We start from the raw sequence: 17,305 nt of genomic DNA, 5'->3' as shown, positions 1-17,305 counted from the left end.
GACACGATTATACAATCAAATTGGTGTTTTACTGTTTTATGAAGATTAACCTAGCAACTAGTTAAATCCTCAAAATTCATTATTTTTCATCAGATAATATTTGAATTATGAAGATTTACAGCCATACTCTGTTATAAGTCACTGCCTTATTCTAATATTGCTATCAAACTAATTTTTAGGTCGTTTTCAAGCCATGAAAGCCTATGATACTACCTAATTTCCCCTAACACGACTACTACATGCTTGAACCGGTAACATGTTACTCTTTTTTTGTGTGTGTGTGACAGGGTCTGGCTCTGTTGCTGGAATGCAGTAGCATCATCTCGGCTCACTGCAACCTCCACCTGCCAAGCTCAAGCAGTTCTTCTACCTCAGCCTCCCAAGTAGCTGGGACTACAGGTGCACACCACCATGCCCGGCTAGTTTTTGTATTTTCTGTAGAGACAGGGTCTCCCTGTGTTGCCCAGGCTGGTCTGAAACTCCTGAGCTCAAGTGATCTGCCTACTTCGGCCTCCCAGAGTGCTGGGATTAAAGGCATGACCCACTGCACCCTGCCTGTTACTCTTATGAAGGCTTGAGAGAGTAATCAGAATAGAAAATTCTTAGTACTTATACTTTTTTGTGTTTCTGGTTATCTTATAAAATATATGTTGAATATTAGGTTTATCTTCAGCCATATATATAATTTAAATAGTACTCATTTCAAGTGATGCAAACATCTCTAAGACAAGGCTCTTCCCCTTCGCTTGCTTGGTCAGAGGTAACACAAGGGCAATATTCTTGGAAATTATCCTCTTGTTTTTCAATCAGTTGAGGTATATCCACAGCTCTTGTGTGTTTGTTGCTCTAGAGGCTGAAAGTAGAATATTCTTCCTACAAGCAGTTACTTTAGAAGATAATGATAAGGAGTTCTCTGTCCAAAGAGTGGGTCATGTAGACCTAGAGAAAGGTGTGTCATAAGAAATTATGACAGATCAAATCCTCAAAACTCATTGTTTAATGGTAGTTTAAACAGAAGTTAAATATGACCTGCAAAACACTTAACTGTCACGAAGTAAAATGAGCAAAAGTGACAGTGATGTCTAAATTAGGTGGAAAGTGATTATTTTCCTTTTATTTTCCAAATTCTGCATAATGTTGCTAGGACATCTATTTAGAAAGTGGCAACTTTCTTCAGAGTTGCTTTGAAAAATGAGGCACACCCAGAGAAATCTTTCACAGCCGCTTTTTGAAGGACAGCCACAAAAGCAAAAACACTTCAAGAACTTTGGGATCATAGTACCAAAAATGTTGCTGGATCACAAGGGTGATAACTTTCCCTTCTATGAATGTATGATTTTCTCCTTATTTCTTTTTAATAAACAGGGGACGGAGAATTGTCATGGGAACATTCTGATGGTGATATCTTCCGGCAACCTGCCAACAGAGAAGCAGTAAGTGTGAATAGCTCAAATAATTCAACACTCCACAGCATCAGGCCAAGCGTTCCTCTCCCCGTGGCTACTATTCTAGCAAATCCAAAAAAAAAGGCCCGATTTCTAACACCATTTTTCTTCCCTTTTCTCAAAGTTTTGAATGTCATCACCAACTGGAAACCATTTAAGTACACTGTAAAATTGGTAACTGGAGGCAGGAAATGTGCACAAAGAAACCATAGCCCCAGCCCTTTGTCTAGGTCAGAAGTTGGTACTCTTTCAGGATGACTTGCCAAGTCTTCATGTGTTCTCTAAGGAAGCTAGGTCACTCCTATCCTCAACAGTGAGGACCTTCTGTAGGGTTGTAAGATACAACCATCTTTTTGGTGGGATTTGGTAGGTACTTCAGACATGTCCACATAAACTCTCTCCCAAGCCTTAGGCTCTCAGTCATACAGTTGGAAAAGAGGAAAGGTAGCAGTCTGGATTCTCCTCTCTTCAGCCTGGTAATGTCTCCCTTCTGTTCCTGCACTAATCTCAGAATAAGCCTCACAAGTAGGCATCTGTCTATGTAAGTAATAGCATCTTTTGTTCTTTTGTATTTTGAAGTAATTTATAAAATAGAATTCCTCTCTAAAAATATATGTCTAAGAAGATTTACACTACAAATTTCTTAAAATCTGAAAAGGAGATGTTCCAATTCAAAGAATCTATCATACAAAATGCACAGTGGTGACCATTGCACATAAATAGGTGTTCATCACATCCTTGTACAAAAAAAGTATGCAAGGACATTCACTGCATTGTTGTTTTCATAAAAACAAAACAGATGGAGACAACCTAAATGTCTACTAGGGACTTGGTGTGTACATCCAATTAATGGGACACTGTGCAGTTGTTAAAAGAATACGGTACATCTAAATGTAGTAAAGTGAATTGAGCTCCAAGATATATTAAGTAACAAAACAAGGTGCAGAATGAAATTTTACACTATCACTTCTTTATGTAAAAATTGCATGTGCATGTATATAAATGCATATAAACCAATCTGGAAGGTCACATACCAACATGTCAGGTGTGCTAATCTTAAAGGAGTAGAACTGGGCAGGAGGAAAGGTAGATTTTGACTTTTTACTTTATATTTTCTGTATAATTTGATGTTTTCCTATAAGCATCAATTAGTTTTGTAATAAAATATAATTGATTTTCTAAAACCTTAGAAAATCTCAGCAAGGATTGGATATAAGGCAGGAGTCCAGGGAATTACAGGGCGAGCCTGAGGATATTGAGCATGTGAGGAAGGTGTTGATAGGGGATGCAGTAGAATGACTCATACAAACATCACAGTGCTGCTGAGGCTGGGCTTCCCGGTCATCACATGAGCCACTTCTGACTTGCATGCTCCCAGCTAGCCAACATCCAACCCAAAGCTTCAGCAGTGAGATGGAACCATTTCTATTTGTCTTACTCCCTATCAGTATTATTTTCTGGACACTGCTGTTTCTGAATAGTTGCAGAAGAACTGGGGAGAGGGGGTTTGGAGAACAGTACTCTGGACATCTCAAAAAATCAGCATCCTGCAAGAGAGGGTAGGCTTCCCTGTTTGCTGGTTAATATAAACCCTGAGGAAAGATTTTCTCCACCCAACTCTATCTGCTTTATAGTAAGTGAGATTCCTTCCAGAGCCTGACAGCAGATGATGTCAGTCTCAGTTTTCTGTGTTGTGTGTTCCTTTTTCTCAGCCCCTATTTTTTATTGTGGTAGGTAGTTGAGAGTGGCTGAATTAGTGGCTGTCAACCAGATGTCATTCTAAACCAAATTTAGAGTTTAGTCACCTTAAGCTATGTGGCTTATTCCCTGAGAGGCCCCCACACTAAGCACTGTGGCCACCTTAGCAGTCTTGCTGGTAATGCCATGAATTAGCCTTTCTTCTTGATTTCATTTTACACTGCCCTCAACTCCAACCCTTATCTTTCAGCTTCATTGACAGGCCTAGTGATAGGCCTGGACTTAATCCAGTACTTCCTGTAGCAAAAAAGGTCAGGTACAAATGTGGGCCCTTGAAATAGTTATTGATTTTCAAAGGAGTTCAAGACCTATCTTTAGAAACAAACATTTGGGCCTGATGGACCAAAATGGCCATATGGTTTCACTTTATTATAAATAAATATTTCCCTTCATTTTAAAAGGGATAGATTTTGTGGGATATGATTTGAATAATAAATAGCATCTGTAGTAATGGAAAAATATATACCTGGCACATAGTAGTCACCCAATAAATAAATGTTGAATGAATGGGTGTGGGAGGTGGCGTAAAAAGTGTGTGATGGTGGAGTGGGGAAGGGGCTCCTCATTAATTTTAATGCACAGGAATTTGTCTCAAATCAGAGATAAACTCTTCAAATTTGTTGTTTGCTCTTGACCAGCCTAAAATGAGAAAATAGGAGAATCCCTTCTGAATATCCTTTGCAGGCCCAACTTCCTCAGGGCAAGAAGAAAAGGCAGCCCTAACAACACATTTCTTATCCAGTAGACTGTCCTTTACGTAAACTGTTCCTATTTACCGGGAACCAGCAAAACCTCTGTTCAACAGAAATACAGCTGACTGGTTTCTTTTGCCAAGTGGTCTGAAAACCATCAGCTTAGCAAGTTTTATGAAGTGCACAGGAAGGGGAACCAGTGGTTCAAATATGACTCCTTTGTAAAAACCTGAAACAGTTTTCGTTTGATTTCTAAGTTGTAATTTCTCATGAATTGGTCCTCGTGCCATTGGTGGGGAGTGTGTCTGCGTGTGTGTGTGTGTGTGTGTGTGTGTGTGTGTGTGTGTGTGTGGAGTGGAGTGGTGTGGTATGTGGGGAGGAAGAAGTAGGCGCAGACTAGAAAGCCAAAACATGAAAGCATGCATAATTTTGTTTTGGACAACAGCCAAGCCCTGATTTTTGCCCCCAGTAGATTACACTGAAATTTACCATTAAAAAAAGTGAAAGGATTTGGGATAGAAACGACATGAAACAGATAAAAATCCATGTCTCATTTGGATTGTCAGAACAATGGTTTGGGAAGGAAATTGGCCTAAGTGTCTTCCAGCCAGGGATAGTCCTAGGTTGGTAGTGATTAAGATACAATGTTTTAATGGCTGTATGGATTAGAATATATTCTGAAGCTGCTTTTTAAATTAAACTTTTTTTATTTTGAGATAACTATAGATTCACTTGCAGTTGTAGGAGAAAATACAGAGAGATCCCATATTCCCTTTGCCCAGTTTCCCCAAATGGTAACATCTTGAAAATCTATACAGTATCACAAACATGAGGGCCCTTTCTGGACCCTGATGTTTTCTTGTCTACACCAATAAAACTCTTATATTTTAGACTTTAGAACATGAAATTCTTGGGGAGCCTCTACAATAGTGGGGATTTTTCAACACTGGAAAAGAACTGTTTTAGAGCCAACTCTAAAGCCTGAAATATTTTTCAGTATTTCAAGTAAGTAAATCAAAAAATACCAAAATACTGAACAAAATAAAAGATCATAGCTATATGGTCATATCTAACTGGTTTTGACCTGCTCTCTCAAGCATCCTATTTGCAGCTAATTTTTAAGATAAGCTCCAATTTCACTTACAACTTCAGGGCGTTAATAACCTTTTTCTCCTTTGCTCTGAGTTACAAGGTCAGAATGGCCCCTCATAAGTCTCTTTCGTTTGTTTAGGGGAGGAACTCTAAAAGAACCATTACCCTTAAATCAAAATCACACACGACCACCACCCACTCCAGCCCCCAAACAGAAAGTCCTTTATGTCAGTGATTCCCAACCTTGGCTTCAAACCAGAGACTCTTGGGGAGTATATAAAATCCTAATGCCCAGGCCTTCACCTAAACCACTTACATAAGGATACCTCGGAGCGGGACCCAGGTATGAGTATTTTTTACAGCTCACCGGGTGATTTTAATGTATAGCCAAAGTGGAGTATGTGGTGTATGTGGTTGTGAACATTGTAGCTGAATGAACTTCTGTATCTGAAAGAACTTCTGGACCAGCTTTTAGTCAAATGGTTATAGACTACTGAGTTTGATTGGATATTCTCTCTTCCACTTTCTCCTTCTTCTCCTTCTCTTCCTCCTTCTGTTCATCTTCCCCCTACTCCTACACTCCTACCATCTCCAAAAACTCAATCTTCATTGTCACCATGAATAAACTGCCTCTCCTCCCTGGCCTCAGTTTCTCTGTCTGTAAAACAAAAGACTTCAACAAGATTAGGTTCTAGGGGACTGACTGGCCTACAATAGGGCCTGTGATCAAAATTCTTGAGGATTTTGTTTTTTCGTCATGATCATTTTCCTACCATTATCGTATGTCCTGGGTCTGAGACGTTGGTGCTAAAGAATAGCTTTTCATTTTGTGTTCACCATCATGAGTCAGAGAACTTCTCGTACTTGCAGCTTATCCTGGGTCAACAACCTTCCATCTCTAATTCTATCCCAGTCCAACTGCTTCTTTTTAGGATCAGTGGGACACCAGCCAGCCAAACTGTCCTCTCTGTGTTCCTTTGGCAAAACTTTGCCAAGCTTCAAAAAGGACAGAGCAACCTGTAATGGCCTTTGTGGAATGTGAGTGATTATGGCAGAAAAGGACGTATGAGCCATTGTGGGAATGAGAAATATTTGCACTGAGAATCCTATCCATGTGCATGAAAACAAATCGATGCAAATTTTTATTTGTGTGAATTTTGATAGCAATGCACCAACATAGGCTCTTCTTAGATAAGAGAGAATAACGTTGTCTTTCAAAAGGCTAAAAAAGGTCCTCTTACTTCAGTTCCTGTTTACTCTCCCTTTCCCCTACCAGTGGCCCCTTCCTGCCAAGAGAGCAGTAATACTTCCCAAAGCGAAATTTGCAACATGTGTGTCTGTGGCCCATAACTTTAATCAGTGTTTATTGGGATGATATGGTCAGGGGACTCCATAACTATCTTCCCAAGTTTCCTCACTATTTCTGTCACTGAATATAAAGACCTTCCTTTTCAATTGCCTGTGAAAGATTTTTTTAATGGGTTCCCCCTCCTTCACCCCTAACAATTGCCTATAAAATACAATTAATCTTACTTGGCTTTAAGCCTTAAGGTTCCATTCTTCATTCATTTCATCTTCTTGTACTCCCAGCCTACTTTAGCTCCTGGGAGAGGGGTGGGTAGCACAATAGTCTGGTCATCATGTGTGTTGAACCCTTGCTGAAAGATTACTTGTATGACAAGACTCTAAGCTTTTCTTAGGTACCAGAGTTTTGTTCACTCAACAAGTATTTGATGAGCACCTTCTAGATGCCAGACACTAAAATCTAGGCACTGGAGATAAAGCAGTGAACAAAAAGTCCTTGATTTCATAGAGCTTACATGCCAATACTGTCATGTACTATCAATTCTTCTATCTATAAAATACCTAGGGTATTTGTACTGCATTGTATGATCTTATGCCATTACCTGTGTTTAGAGTCTCAGTACATCTTATCAAGACTATACTCGAATCTCATCTTTTCCTCCTATCCAATTCACCCTATGCATGATCAGGATTCAATGCTTTGAAACAGTTCTGATTACATTATTTTTCTAACTTTAAAAAAAAATCCCTCAAAGCCTTCTATGCCCTCACCTCTATTGCTTACCAAATAAAGTCTTCACCCCTTAGCCTGTCATTTAAAGTCTTCCATGATCTGGCTTCAACCCACTTTTGGAATGTTATCCTGCAACTGTTCCCTTTTATGGACTCGATGTTCTCTGCTTCACCTTCTCAACTTGTAAACCTCTGCCTGGACTATTCCCCTTACACTCTGCCTGTAAAAAAGTCTACCCATCCTTCATGGCCCAGGTCACAAACCCTCCCCAACTAGAAGCTCTCTCTTTCTCCTCCTGATTTGCACAAGACTGCTTACTTCTTCTGTGGCCTCTATTCACATTCTGCCTTGCGTGCAGACTGCTGTCTTAACTCTTAAACTGAAATGTAAGAGTCTTGGCAGCAGGAAGGATGCTTTAGCCTTTTTGGCTCTTTTCTCCCTGAGAAGTTTGCCTGTGAATCTAGTCCTATCTTTTAGAAGAAGAGAGATAAACCTCAGCATGTTGTCATTAAAAAAAAATTTTAATGAAAAAAATGTCAGCTGCTTGTACATGACCACATCCCTATTTCTATTGGTGTAGGTGAGCCTGCAGCTGAAATCAGAGCTCACCACTATAAATCAAAATTATTGAATGACTTCTAGTATATAACTTAATCTCTGTGATCTCATTGGTGGCTTTTGGACCAAATTTGTTCTTGTTATTTTACAGAGACATTCTTACCACCGCTCTCACTATGATCCTCCACCAAGCCGACAGGCTGGAGGTCTGTCCCGCTTTCCTGGGGCCAGAAGTCACCGGGGAGCTCTTATGGATTCCCAGCAAGCATCAGGAACTATTGTGCAAATTGTCATCAATAACAAACACAAGCATGGACAAGGTAAGGGGCATCCTTCTTTTGTATACTTCTGCAACAGGGCTTCAGCAGCCCTGGTCTTTGCAGGGCTGGAGCTGGGAAAGGACCCTTTCTCCCAGGAATAGCCCATATTCACTTGTGGGCATCAAGTCTATAAAGTGGGTATAGTCAGGTGACTCCAGGAGACTCTTTGGACTTCCTTAAATGCAGCCAAAAGAGCATAGTCCGGTCCCTTTTGTAAACAGCCTCTTGTATTTTCTCAATTATCCCTGGGGATTGTAGGTCATTTGGGAAAATTTCTTGGGTCTTTAACAGAATGAGTGATTGTCTGTGTTTTAGTAGGGGACCCAACATTCAAAGGTACTCAGTGCCAAACATCACTGAAGCTCTTATCTATACCTTAGAAATAGCAATTCTCACACCTCAATGCACCCCAGATTATCCTGGGGCTCTTGTTAAAGATACATATTCCTGGCCCCACACTCAGATTCTGGTTCAATGTGTAGCATATGAGACTATCCTTAGAAATGAGTAATCCAGGTGCAGTGGCTCATGCCTCCCAGCACTTTAGGAGGTCGAGGCAGGAGGATCACTCGAGGCCAGGGGTTCAAACCAGGCTGGGCAACATAATAAGACTCTACAAAAAAAAATTTTAATGAAAAAAATATTAGCCAAGTATGGTAGTGAGTGCCTGTAGTCCTAGCTACTTGGGAGGCTGAGACAGGAGGATCACTTGAGCCCAGGAGTTCAAGGTTACAGTGAGCTATGATCGTGCCATTACACTCCATCCTGGGTGACAAAGTAAGACCCTGTCTCTAAATTAAAAATTTTAAAAAGGAAAAAGAGTAATCCAATGAGAAATCCCAAAACCACCTGGCTGAGCAACAGAAGGACTGATCAGGTTAAGACTGACATGCTGTCCACTTAGTTGATCAACTGGCTACAGCAGGCACCCACAGACTTCCATAGCTTCCAATTTCTTCTTGCACAGCATTTTCTGGTCTCCACCCGCCGCCGCCCCCCTCCCCCCGCCGCCGCCCCCCGCCCCCGCCGCCGCCCCCCCCCCCCACGCCACACACACACCAGTAGCAGGAGTCAGGGAGGAGAAACTCAATCAAACAATTGACTGCTTCTTACTTTTTTAGGCCTCCTGTCAACCAGCTCGTTGGAGCAAGGGCTCAGCTGGTTCCTTTTATGAAACCACAAACATGTTTTGTTTCCTTTAAAGGGAAAACAAATCAAAAGCAGTTCTCTGAATGGGTTAAAAGTAGTAAATTATTAAACCAAATGATTGAATAACATGGGTGAAAAACAATCCGTTACAAAGAACTCCTACCATAAATCTCAACAAAGCTAGTCAAGCCAAAGCTAGTTGATCACATCTGTTACTAGTTAGATGTAAATTTCAGATTACAGATAAAAAAATTAAATTGCTTTTGAAATTTGCAGGCTTAAAAAACATTCAAAATAAAACTTAATAGAAAATGGTGATGTATTAGAAGAATTGGAAATACTTACTATCGATCTGTGTTTGATTTGTATTTTATTTTTAAGTTCCAAGGATTTCTGATAAAAGTTTATGAAATCAGGAAGAAGAGTTAGGTTAAGATAGTTTGATTTTCAATTCTAAATTGCCTCCAACAGATTCCATTTGCTGTGAAAGTATTTCAAAGCCTTGTAAAAGTGTAGGGAAATGGATTTTGAAAATCCTAAATCTCATAATTTCCACAAGGTCTCTTTAATTTCAGGGCAGAGGCTCATCCCTTGATTTTCTCTATGTCCTACAAAAACCTCAGCTGGTTTACATTTATTCATTTGCCCCCACTGATTTGGATGCAACAGTTCTGTTCTGACCTTTCTAATATAGTTCACTGAGGAATCACTTGTCCCCACCCCCAACTCCCAAGCTGGATGATTCAAAATCATCTTGATAACTTTTGGGGTAAGGAGAGGGCTATGTTTCCCTGTCCAGAATTAACCTCACCCCATTCCACTGCAGAGTTTAGGCTCTCATCCAGTCTAGACTATTCCTTTAGTCCAAATGTTCAGGGGAGATGGAGCCTAGCTATATAACACTGGGAATCCTGCCTGCCCTGCTCAGCATGGGTCGTTCTTTTCCTTACATCTCTTGCTAATAATGTGGTCCTCTGATATATCTACTTGGCTCCTTGTTAGCATCAAATAAGAGAAATGATAGGACTCCACCATTTTGAACTTGAATCCAGCCTAAATTTTCTTGAAGCATACTGTGTGTCCACTTGATCACATTGTCCAGAAGGGAACGTCACTGTTTGGGGAGAAAAAAAGAGGTAAGAGCAGGAGAGTGAACAGCACATCTGGCCTGCCTTGTGTGATCCTGTCCACAGCCCTGACCTCACAGTTGAGGTGTCAGCTCTCCATTTTGTCTCATTGTAATATTGTGAGCCACTCCAGTTTAGGTTATTGGAAATCTTTACATGGGTTTACCAGTTAGAGTGTCTAGTATTCTGGCAGCTCTTGCAAAGGACAGGAAAAGGCAACCAACATTATTCTTATTTCTTAATGTGACTCAGTGGACTTGATGAGAAAGAACTAGCCCAGTGATTCATCCTTCTGAGGCCATTGTCTTGCAGCCAAATCAGCCAATTCCTAGAAATGCCTCAAGTGGGATTATTTCTCCCCAACCGCCCAGCCTGAAGTGATACAACCCACCCTAGAGATGTTGTTGATTGGGATGCCAACAGGTTTCCCTGGGTGTGATGAGGTGATGGGAATAATAAGAAACACACCCAGTCCTAGTCATGACTTGAAATCTCCACAATGTCTCAGCACTCTCAAAAAGGGAGATAACTCATCCTCAGACTTCCCCATCTGCAGCCTTGTGCAGTTCTTATCTTGGAGCCTAGCTCCATGCCTTATAGTAGGAGCCAGATATATTTGGTGTTGATTTGCATAGAAAGATTCTCCTGTGGCCCCTTCCCTTATAGGCCCCTCAGCCTGCATTCTAGGTGCTTGCTCCTTTTTTGGGTGGGTCGGGGGAGGGGACAGGGTCTCACTCTGTCACCCAGGTTGGAGTGCAATGGCACCATCACAGCTCACTGCAGCCTCGACTTCCCGGCCCCAAGTGATCCTCCCACCTCAGCCTCCCAAGTAGCTAGGGCTACAGGCATGCACTACCACACCTGGCGACTTTCGTATTATTATTTTTGTAGAGACTGGGGTCTCCCTTTGTTTGCCAGCTGGTCTTGAACTCTTGGGCTCAAGGGATCTTCCTGCCTCGGCCTCCCAAAGTGTTGGGATTACAGGCAGGAGCCACCACACCCAGCCAGATGCTTGCTCTTTTAAGGCCCTTCAGAAGACATGGGGCCCATGACTTAACTTCCCACTTAACAAATGTCAGACTGCCAGAGGATATCTGTGAAGCAAGCAGTGATCAGCTGTAGCCAAATATCTGTAGCCACTATGAGGTGGGAGACTGAGGAAATTGCCTGAAGATTAGAGGCATAAAAGGCTATCCCTTCACAAGTTACCCAGGAGGCCTTGGTCCTTTCCCTCTCAATCTTCACTTATCACTTTTCTTCCCACACCAAAGAGTGCCCAACACCATTAAGCTCCATACTTAACATATGTTGGTGGATCAGACAGACTCATAGCATTTGACATTCTGAATGGATTTGCTTCAGGATCTGGAAGAAACTGTCCCTTTGTGAAGAGCAGTAATTTTTGCATCTAGCCTCCATGGAAAGCAAATCTCCCAAGGAAATTTTCATGCCTGGAAGCACATCCACTTGAGGCATACAAATTTTCTATAGAACTGAAAATATTAACATTACATTCTACTAGAGATAGAACTCTGCTTTCATGCATTCATTTATTCTCATATATATGTATATATGTATATATGTATATATGTGTATATGTGTATATGTGTATATATGTATATATGTATATATGTGTATATGTATATATGTGTATATGTATATATGTATATATGTATATATGTGTATATATGTATATGTGTATATATGTATATGTGTGTATATGTGTATATGTATATATGTATATATGTATATGTGTATATGTATATACGTATATACGTATATATATGTATATATGTATATATGTATATATGTATATATGTATATGTGTATATATGTATATATATGTGTATATATGTGTATATATATGTGTGTGTACATATATATATGTGTGTGTGTGGCCAGGCACGGTGGCTCACGCCTGTAATCTGAGCACTTTGGGAGGCCGAGGCGGGCGGATCGCGAGGTCAGGAGATCGAGACCATTCTGGCTGACACAGTGAAACCCCATCTCTACTAAAAATCCAAAAAAAAGTTAGCCGGGCGTGGTGGCGGGCACCTGTAGTCCCAGCTACTCTGGAGGCTGAGGCAGGAGAATGGCGTGAACCTGGGAGGCGGAGCTCGCAGTGAGCTGAGATGGCGCCACTGCCCTCCAGTCTGGGCGACAGAGCGAGACTCCATCTCAAAAAAAAAAAAATAAAATAAAATATATATATATATATAGGCTGGGTGCGGTGGCTCATGCCTGTAATCTCAGCACTTTAGGAGGCTGAGGCAAGTGGATCTCTTGGGTGTCAGAGTTTGAGACCAGCCTGGGCAACATAGGGAGACCCCATCTCTACAAAAATTAAAAAAAAAAAAAAGCATGGCATGGTGGTGCATGGTAGTCCCAGCTACTCGGGTGGCTGAGGTAGAAGGATTGCCTGAGCCCTGAAAGTCAAGGCTACAGTGAGCCATAATCACACCACTGCAGCCTGGGTGACAGAGCAAGATCCGGTCTCAAAAATATATATATATTTATGGACTGCCTACTATGTCTGAGGCCATTTATAAGCATCTAGAAGCTGCTGCTGAAGAATCTGGAAAAGCTGCTGAGAGTAGAATATGGCCCAAGCTGTTTTTTGGTCACAGATACTACTCGGTAAACATAGCCCCATGGCTATGACAGGAACAAAGGATGCTTGATATGTTAAGTAGTTCAGGGCTTGGGTTCTGAATATAGGGTTCCATTTTAGCTCTTTAGCTTTTAATTGCTAATTCTGCATTCTCTTTCAGTGTGTGTTTCCAATGGAAAGACCTATTCTCATGGCGAGTCCTGGCACCCAAACCTCCGGGCATTTGGCATTGTGGAGTGTGTGCTATGTACTTGTAATGTCACCAAGCAAGAGTGTAAGAAAATCCACTGCCCCAATCGATACCCCTGCAAGTATCCTCAAAAAATAGATGGAAAGTGCTGCAAGGTGTGTCCAGGTAAAAAAGCAAAAGGTGCGTTGGTTGGAGGCCCTGCCTTTGGTTGACTGAGATTCCCACATAGTCTTTCTAAACTTTCTTTGGGCATCAGAAACATAACCTTTCATATAATTGTAATGGTAATATTTCTAATAATAATGAATTTCATTCTCTCCTCTCTTGAAAGACTGAAAAGGCAGTTGCTTGGAAGAAATTTACTACCCAGAAATATGCTTGTGTCTACCACACCTCTCATGTATCCCTGAGGGTTGAACTTACCTATGCTTTTCTAAATAGAGAATTTAGGCTATCATGATGATAAGGAAGAACAGTAGCAGCTTTCATTTATATCACTATTAAACCCATCAAAGTACAATCACATCCACTGCCCTTTTAAGACAGGACGAGAGGCAGGTGAGTTATAGTGGAAGGAGACTAGGTTCTGATCCAAGCCTAAGATGTTGAGTGACCTTGGAAATGTGCCATATCCATTCTGAGCCTCATCAGCCTTATCTGTACAATTGAAAGTTTAGAAAAATTATCTCTAAGCTCCCTTCTAACACTATAATCCTATAATTATATGATTATTTATCTTTTAAAGATAAGAAAATTGAAGTACAAAAGTCAAATGACTTGCCCAGATTCATTCAGCTAATCAATCATAAAACCAAGGCCTGTAACCCAAGTCACTTCCAGCCCATCGTTTTTTCTATGCCAGTAGAAAATATTGACTGATAAAAAAGACAAGTTAATTATTTAAATGGTAGTTTTTAAAACATGAGCTAAATAAAAATATAGTCCCTAATATTGGGGTTGACAGAATATAGGATGGGTAATCAAGCATTCTATGTCTGTCTTGCCACAGGTTTCCTGTGTGATCTATATAACAAGTCACTTCACCCCTCTGAGCTTCAGTTTCCTTCTTTGCAGAATGAGAGGGTTAGAGTAGATTTTTTGGGGGGCCCTTACAGCTCCAACATTCTAAGAGTCAATGATTTAGTCAATCCCAGGCACATGAATTTATCATTTCTTATGCTTTCTGCAAAGCATTTTTATGAACACAGACGAAAATTCAAACATTTTAAAAAGTAGGTAGAGAGCTAACTTATATACTTCTTCAACTTAGTTCCTCATGACTAGTAGGCAAACATGCCCTGAATCAATGTATATTTATTGAGCGTTTTCCTGCAGGCCAGTGGTACTCAAACTTGTCTGAACATTGGAACCCCTTGGAGAGCTTCTACATATACCTGTGTCCCATCCCCAGAGACTATAATTTAATTGATTTGAGGTGTGGCCTGGGCTGTGGCATTTTTAAAAGATCCCCAGGTGAACATTATGTGCAGAAAAGTTTGAGAACTACTGCTGTAGGTCCAGGATTATTTATGGTCTTGCTACTCAAAGTGTGGTTTATGGACTGGCAATAGCTAGGAGCTGGTTAAAAATGTTGACTCTCAGGCCCCCACTAAAGACTTACTGCATCATAATCTGCATTTTAACAAGAACCTCAGGTGATTCTAATGCACATTACAGCTTGAGAAGCACTGACTTATGACACAAAATCTTCCTCAATGTAACAACCCCCATCTTCCAGAGTGCACAGAGGGCAGGGTGTGGACAGGAAGGACAGGAGCTATTTGATAAGGTGTAGAGAACTGGGGCATTGAAATTTACGAGAAAATGTATTTATTACGAATATGGAGAGAACACATTCTTTTTATTTTTTTTTTTATTTTTTATTTTTTTGAGACAGAGTCTAGCTCTGTCGCCCAGGCTGGAGTACAGTGGCACGATCTCGGCTCACTGCAACCTTGCAACCTCCACCTCCCGATTCAAGTTATTCTCCCACCTCAGCCTCCCGAGTAGCTGGGACTATAGGCACGCACCACCACACCCAGCTATTCAAACTCCTGAGCTCAAGTGACCCACTCACCTCAGCCTCCCAAAGTGTTGGGATTACAAGCGTGAGCCACTGCATCCGGCCAATGGAGAGAGCACATTCTAAGGATGATATGGACATCCGGGCCACCCAGCAATGATGACCTATTATGACTTCCAAGTCTGTGGTCTCACTGGATCCTCAAACCTTTTAGTGTCACATAGTGGTAGTTTCATGAACACAATTTTCTCTTCTGTCAGGAGTCCAACACTTAATAGTTTAAAAAGTAATGCAACAAGATAATTTCAGACAAAAAGTAATATTTACGCAAATTACCCATGATAACATAAACTCTCTCATTGTATAATATTCCAATTTGAATCTCAGGCCTTCAGACCAAGTCTTATTTCATTGTGTGCTTAAAATTTTATTGATGCAGGTGATTCAATTAAAAAGTGAAATAATCAAAAAGTTGTGAGAACAAGACAAACAACAGTCATTGCTTTTAAAACAATTGTCCTCACAGGTTGGTAATGTTTATTAAAACATTTGGTGGCCGGGTGCAGTGACTCACACCTGTAATACCGGCATTTTGGGTGGCCAAGGCAGGAAGATCTCTTGAGCCCAGGAGTTTGAGACCAGCCTGGGCAGTGTGGTGAGACCTCCATCTCTACAAAAATAAAAGAAAATTAGCCAGGTATGGTGGCACGTACCTGTAGTCCCAGCTACTTGGGAGGCTGAGGGCTGAGGTGAGAGGATCATTGCCTGGGAGCAATGGCTACAGCGAGCCATGATCACACCACTACTCTCCAGCCTGGGCAACAGAGCAAGAGCCTATCTCAAAAAAAAAAAAAAACAAAAAAACAATTGGCTAAAAAATTCCACTTCTAGGAATCCTAAGAAAGTAACCAGAGACATACACAAAGATATACAAATAAGAATTTTTGTTGCAATGCTGTTTACAATACTGAAAAATTGGAAATAATCTGAAAGTTCACAAATATGGGAATTATTAAATAAATTATGGTGTATCTGTACTGTGGAATATTAATATAGCCATTAAAACTCATTATAGACCAAGATTGAATGGCTGAGAAAGATGTTTGCAATGTATTTGTTAAGTAAAAATAGCAAGCTAAAAAACAATATGTATATTATGATCCAACTTTTTGTGTTAAAAAAGAAAGCGTTGACCAGGTGCGGTGGCCCATGCTTGTAATCCCAGCACTTTGGGAGTCCAAGGCGGACAGATTGCTTGGGCCCAGGAGTTCAAGACCAGCCTGGACAACATGGCAAAACCACATCTCTACCAAAAATACAAAAATTAGCCAGGTGTGGTGGCATGTGCCCATAGTCCCAACTATTCCTACTTGGGAGGCTGAGGTGGGAGGATGGGTTGAGCCCGGGAGGTGGAGGTTGCAGTGAGCCAAGATCGCGCCATTGCACTCCAGCCTGGGCAACAGCCAGACCCTGTCTCAAAAAAAGAAAGAAAGAAAGAAAGTGTTTATATATGCTAAGACAAAAAAAAAAAAAGAAACAAAAAGACTGGAGGAGCATACGGCAAAATGTTAACAGTGACCATTTTTAGTTGACTGAATTATGGGTAACTCTTATTTTCTTTTTAATTTATTTGTATTTTCCAAATTTTCAATAGTAAATATGTGTTACTTTTGTGTTTAGAAAACATAATAAAATTTATCATGTAAAAAACTGCCCTCCAGTATCCCAGTTGGCAATATATTGAAGTCTGAATGATTAAACCGATTTTTCTGGAAGAGCTGCTTTTCCCACTTTCCCATTCTGCTCAAGTTTGTGGAGATAGACGATTGATTGAGCAACATGGAAGAAGAGAATTTCTGTCTCATTCTGTGTATCTGCCTCTCAGTGAGCCAGACGTGGGTGTCTGCATGTTGAATCACTCCCTAGTCACATTGCCTGAGAGTCAATAGCCACATAGCCAAGGGCACCTGCTCCAGGTACTCTGCAATTGCAGAGCATCAGGAGGCATGCACTTGCTCATGCATTCAATCTGGAAATTTGTTTTAAGTACCTACTGTGTGCAAGACATGGTTACATGCACTGAGGATAGAGATGTGAACAAGACAAAGGCTACTTGCCAGCATGGTCTTCACATTCTAGCAGAAAAGAAAGACAGTGAACCCAAATCAATAAGGTAATTTTAGATTGTGATGAGTGCTGTGAAGAAAAACCAAACAGGATCAAGAGAGAGTGAATGGGGCAGGAAGCACTTTTAAAGGAGTGGTCAGGGAAGGCTTCTCTAAAGATATTTGAATAGAGTCCT

At 40.8% G+C, this 17,305-nt stretch overlaps 1 protein-coding gene across 7 annotated transcripts in view; it reads left to right on the top strand.

Annotated features, from left to right (window-relative positions):
- CHRDL1 (chordin like 1) overlaps nt 1–17,305 on the top strand; it is a 226,606-nt gene that overhangs the window by 198,704 nt on the left and 10,597 nt on the right. For 5 of the 7 annotated variants that reach the window (XM_054473172.1, XM_054473174.2, XM_054473176.2 and 2 more), the window contains 3 exons: nt 1,366–1,433; nt 7,735–7,903; nt 12,951–13,160. In XM_054473172.1, the coding sequence (XP_054329147.1) occupies nt 1,366–1,433; nt 7,735–7,903; nt 12,951–13,160 (447 nt within the window). The remainder of the gene's footprint in view (nt 1–1,365; nt 1,434–7,734; nt 7,904–12,950; nt 13,161–17,305) is intronic. The other 2 variants (XM_054473181.2, XM_054473178.2) reach the window with 1 other exon arrangement.

This window comes from Pongo pygmaeus, chromosome X (assembly GCF_028885625.2).
Source record: "Pongo pygmaeus isolate AG05252 chromosome X, NHGRI_mPonPyg2-v2.0_pri, whole genome shotgun sequence".
NCBI lineage: Eukaryota > Metazoa > Chordata > Mammalia > Primates > Hominidae > Pongo > Pongo pygmaeus.
The sequence above is the reverse complement of the archived record's forward strand: the minus strand, read 5'-3'. Positions and strand labels throughout refer to the sequence as shown.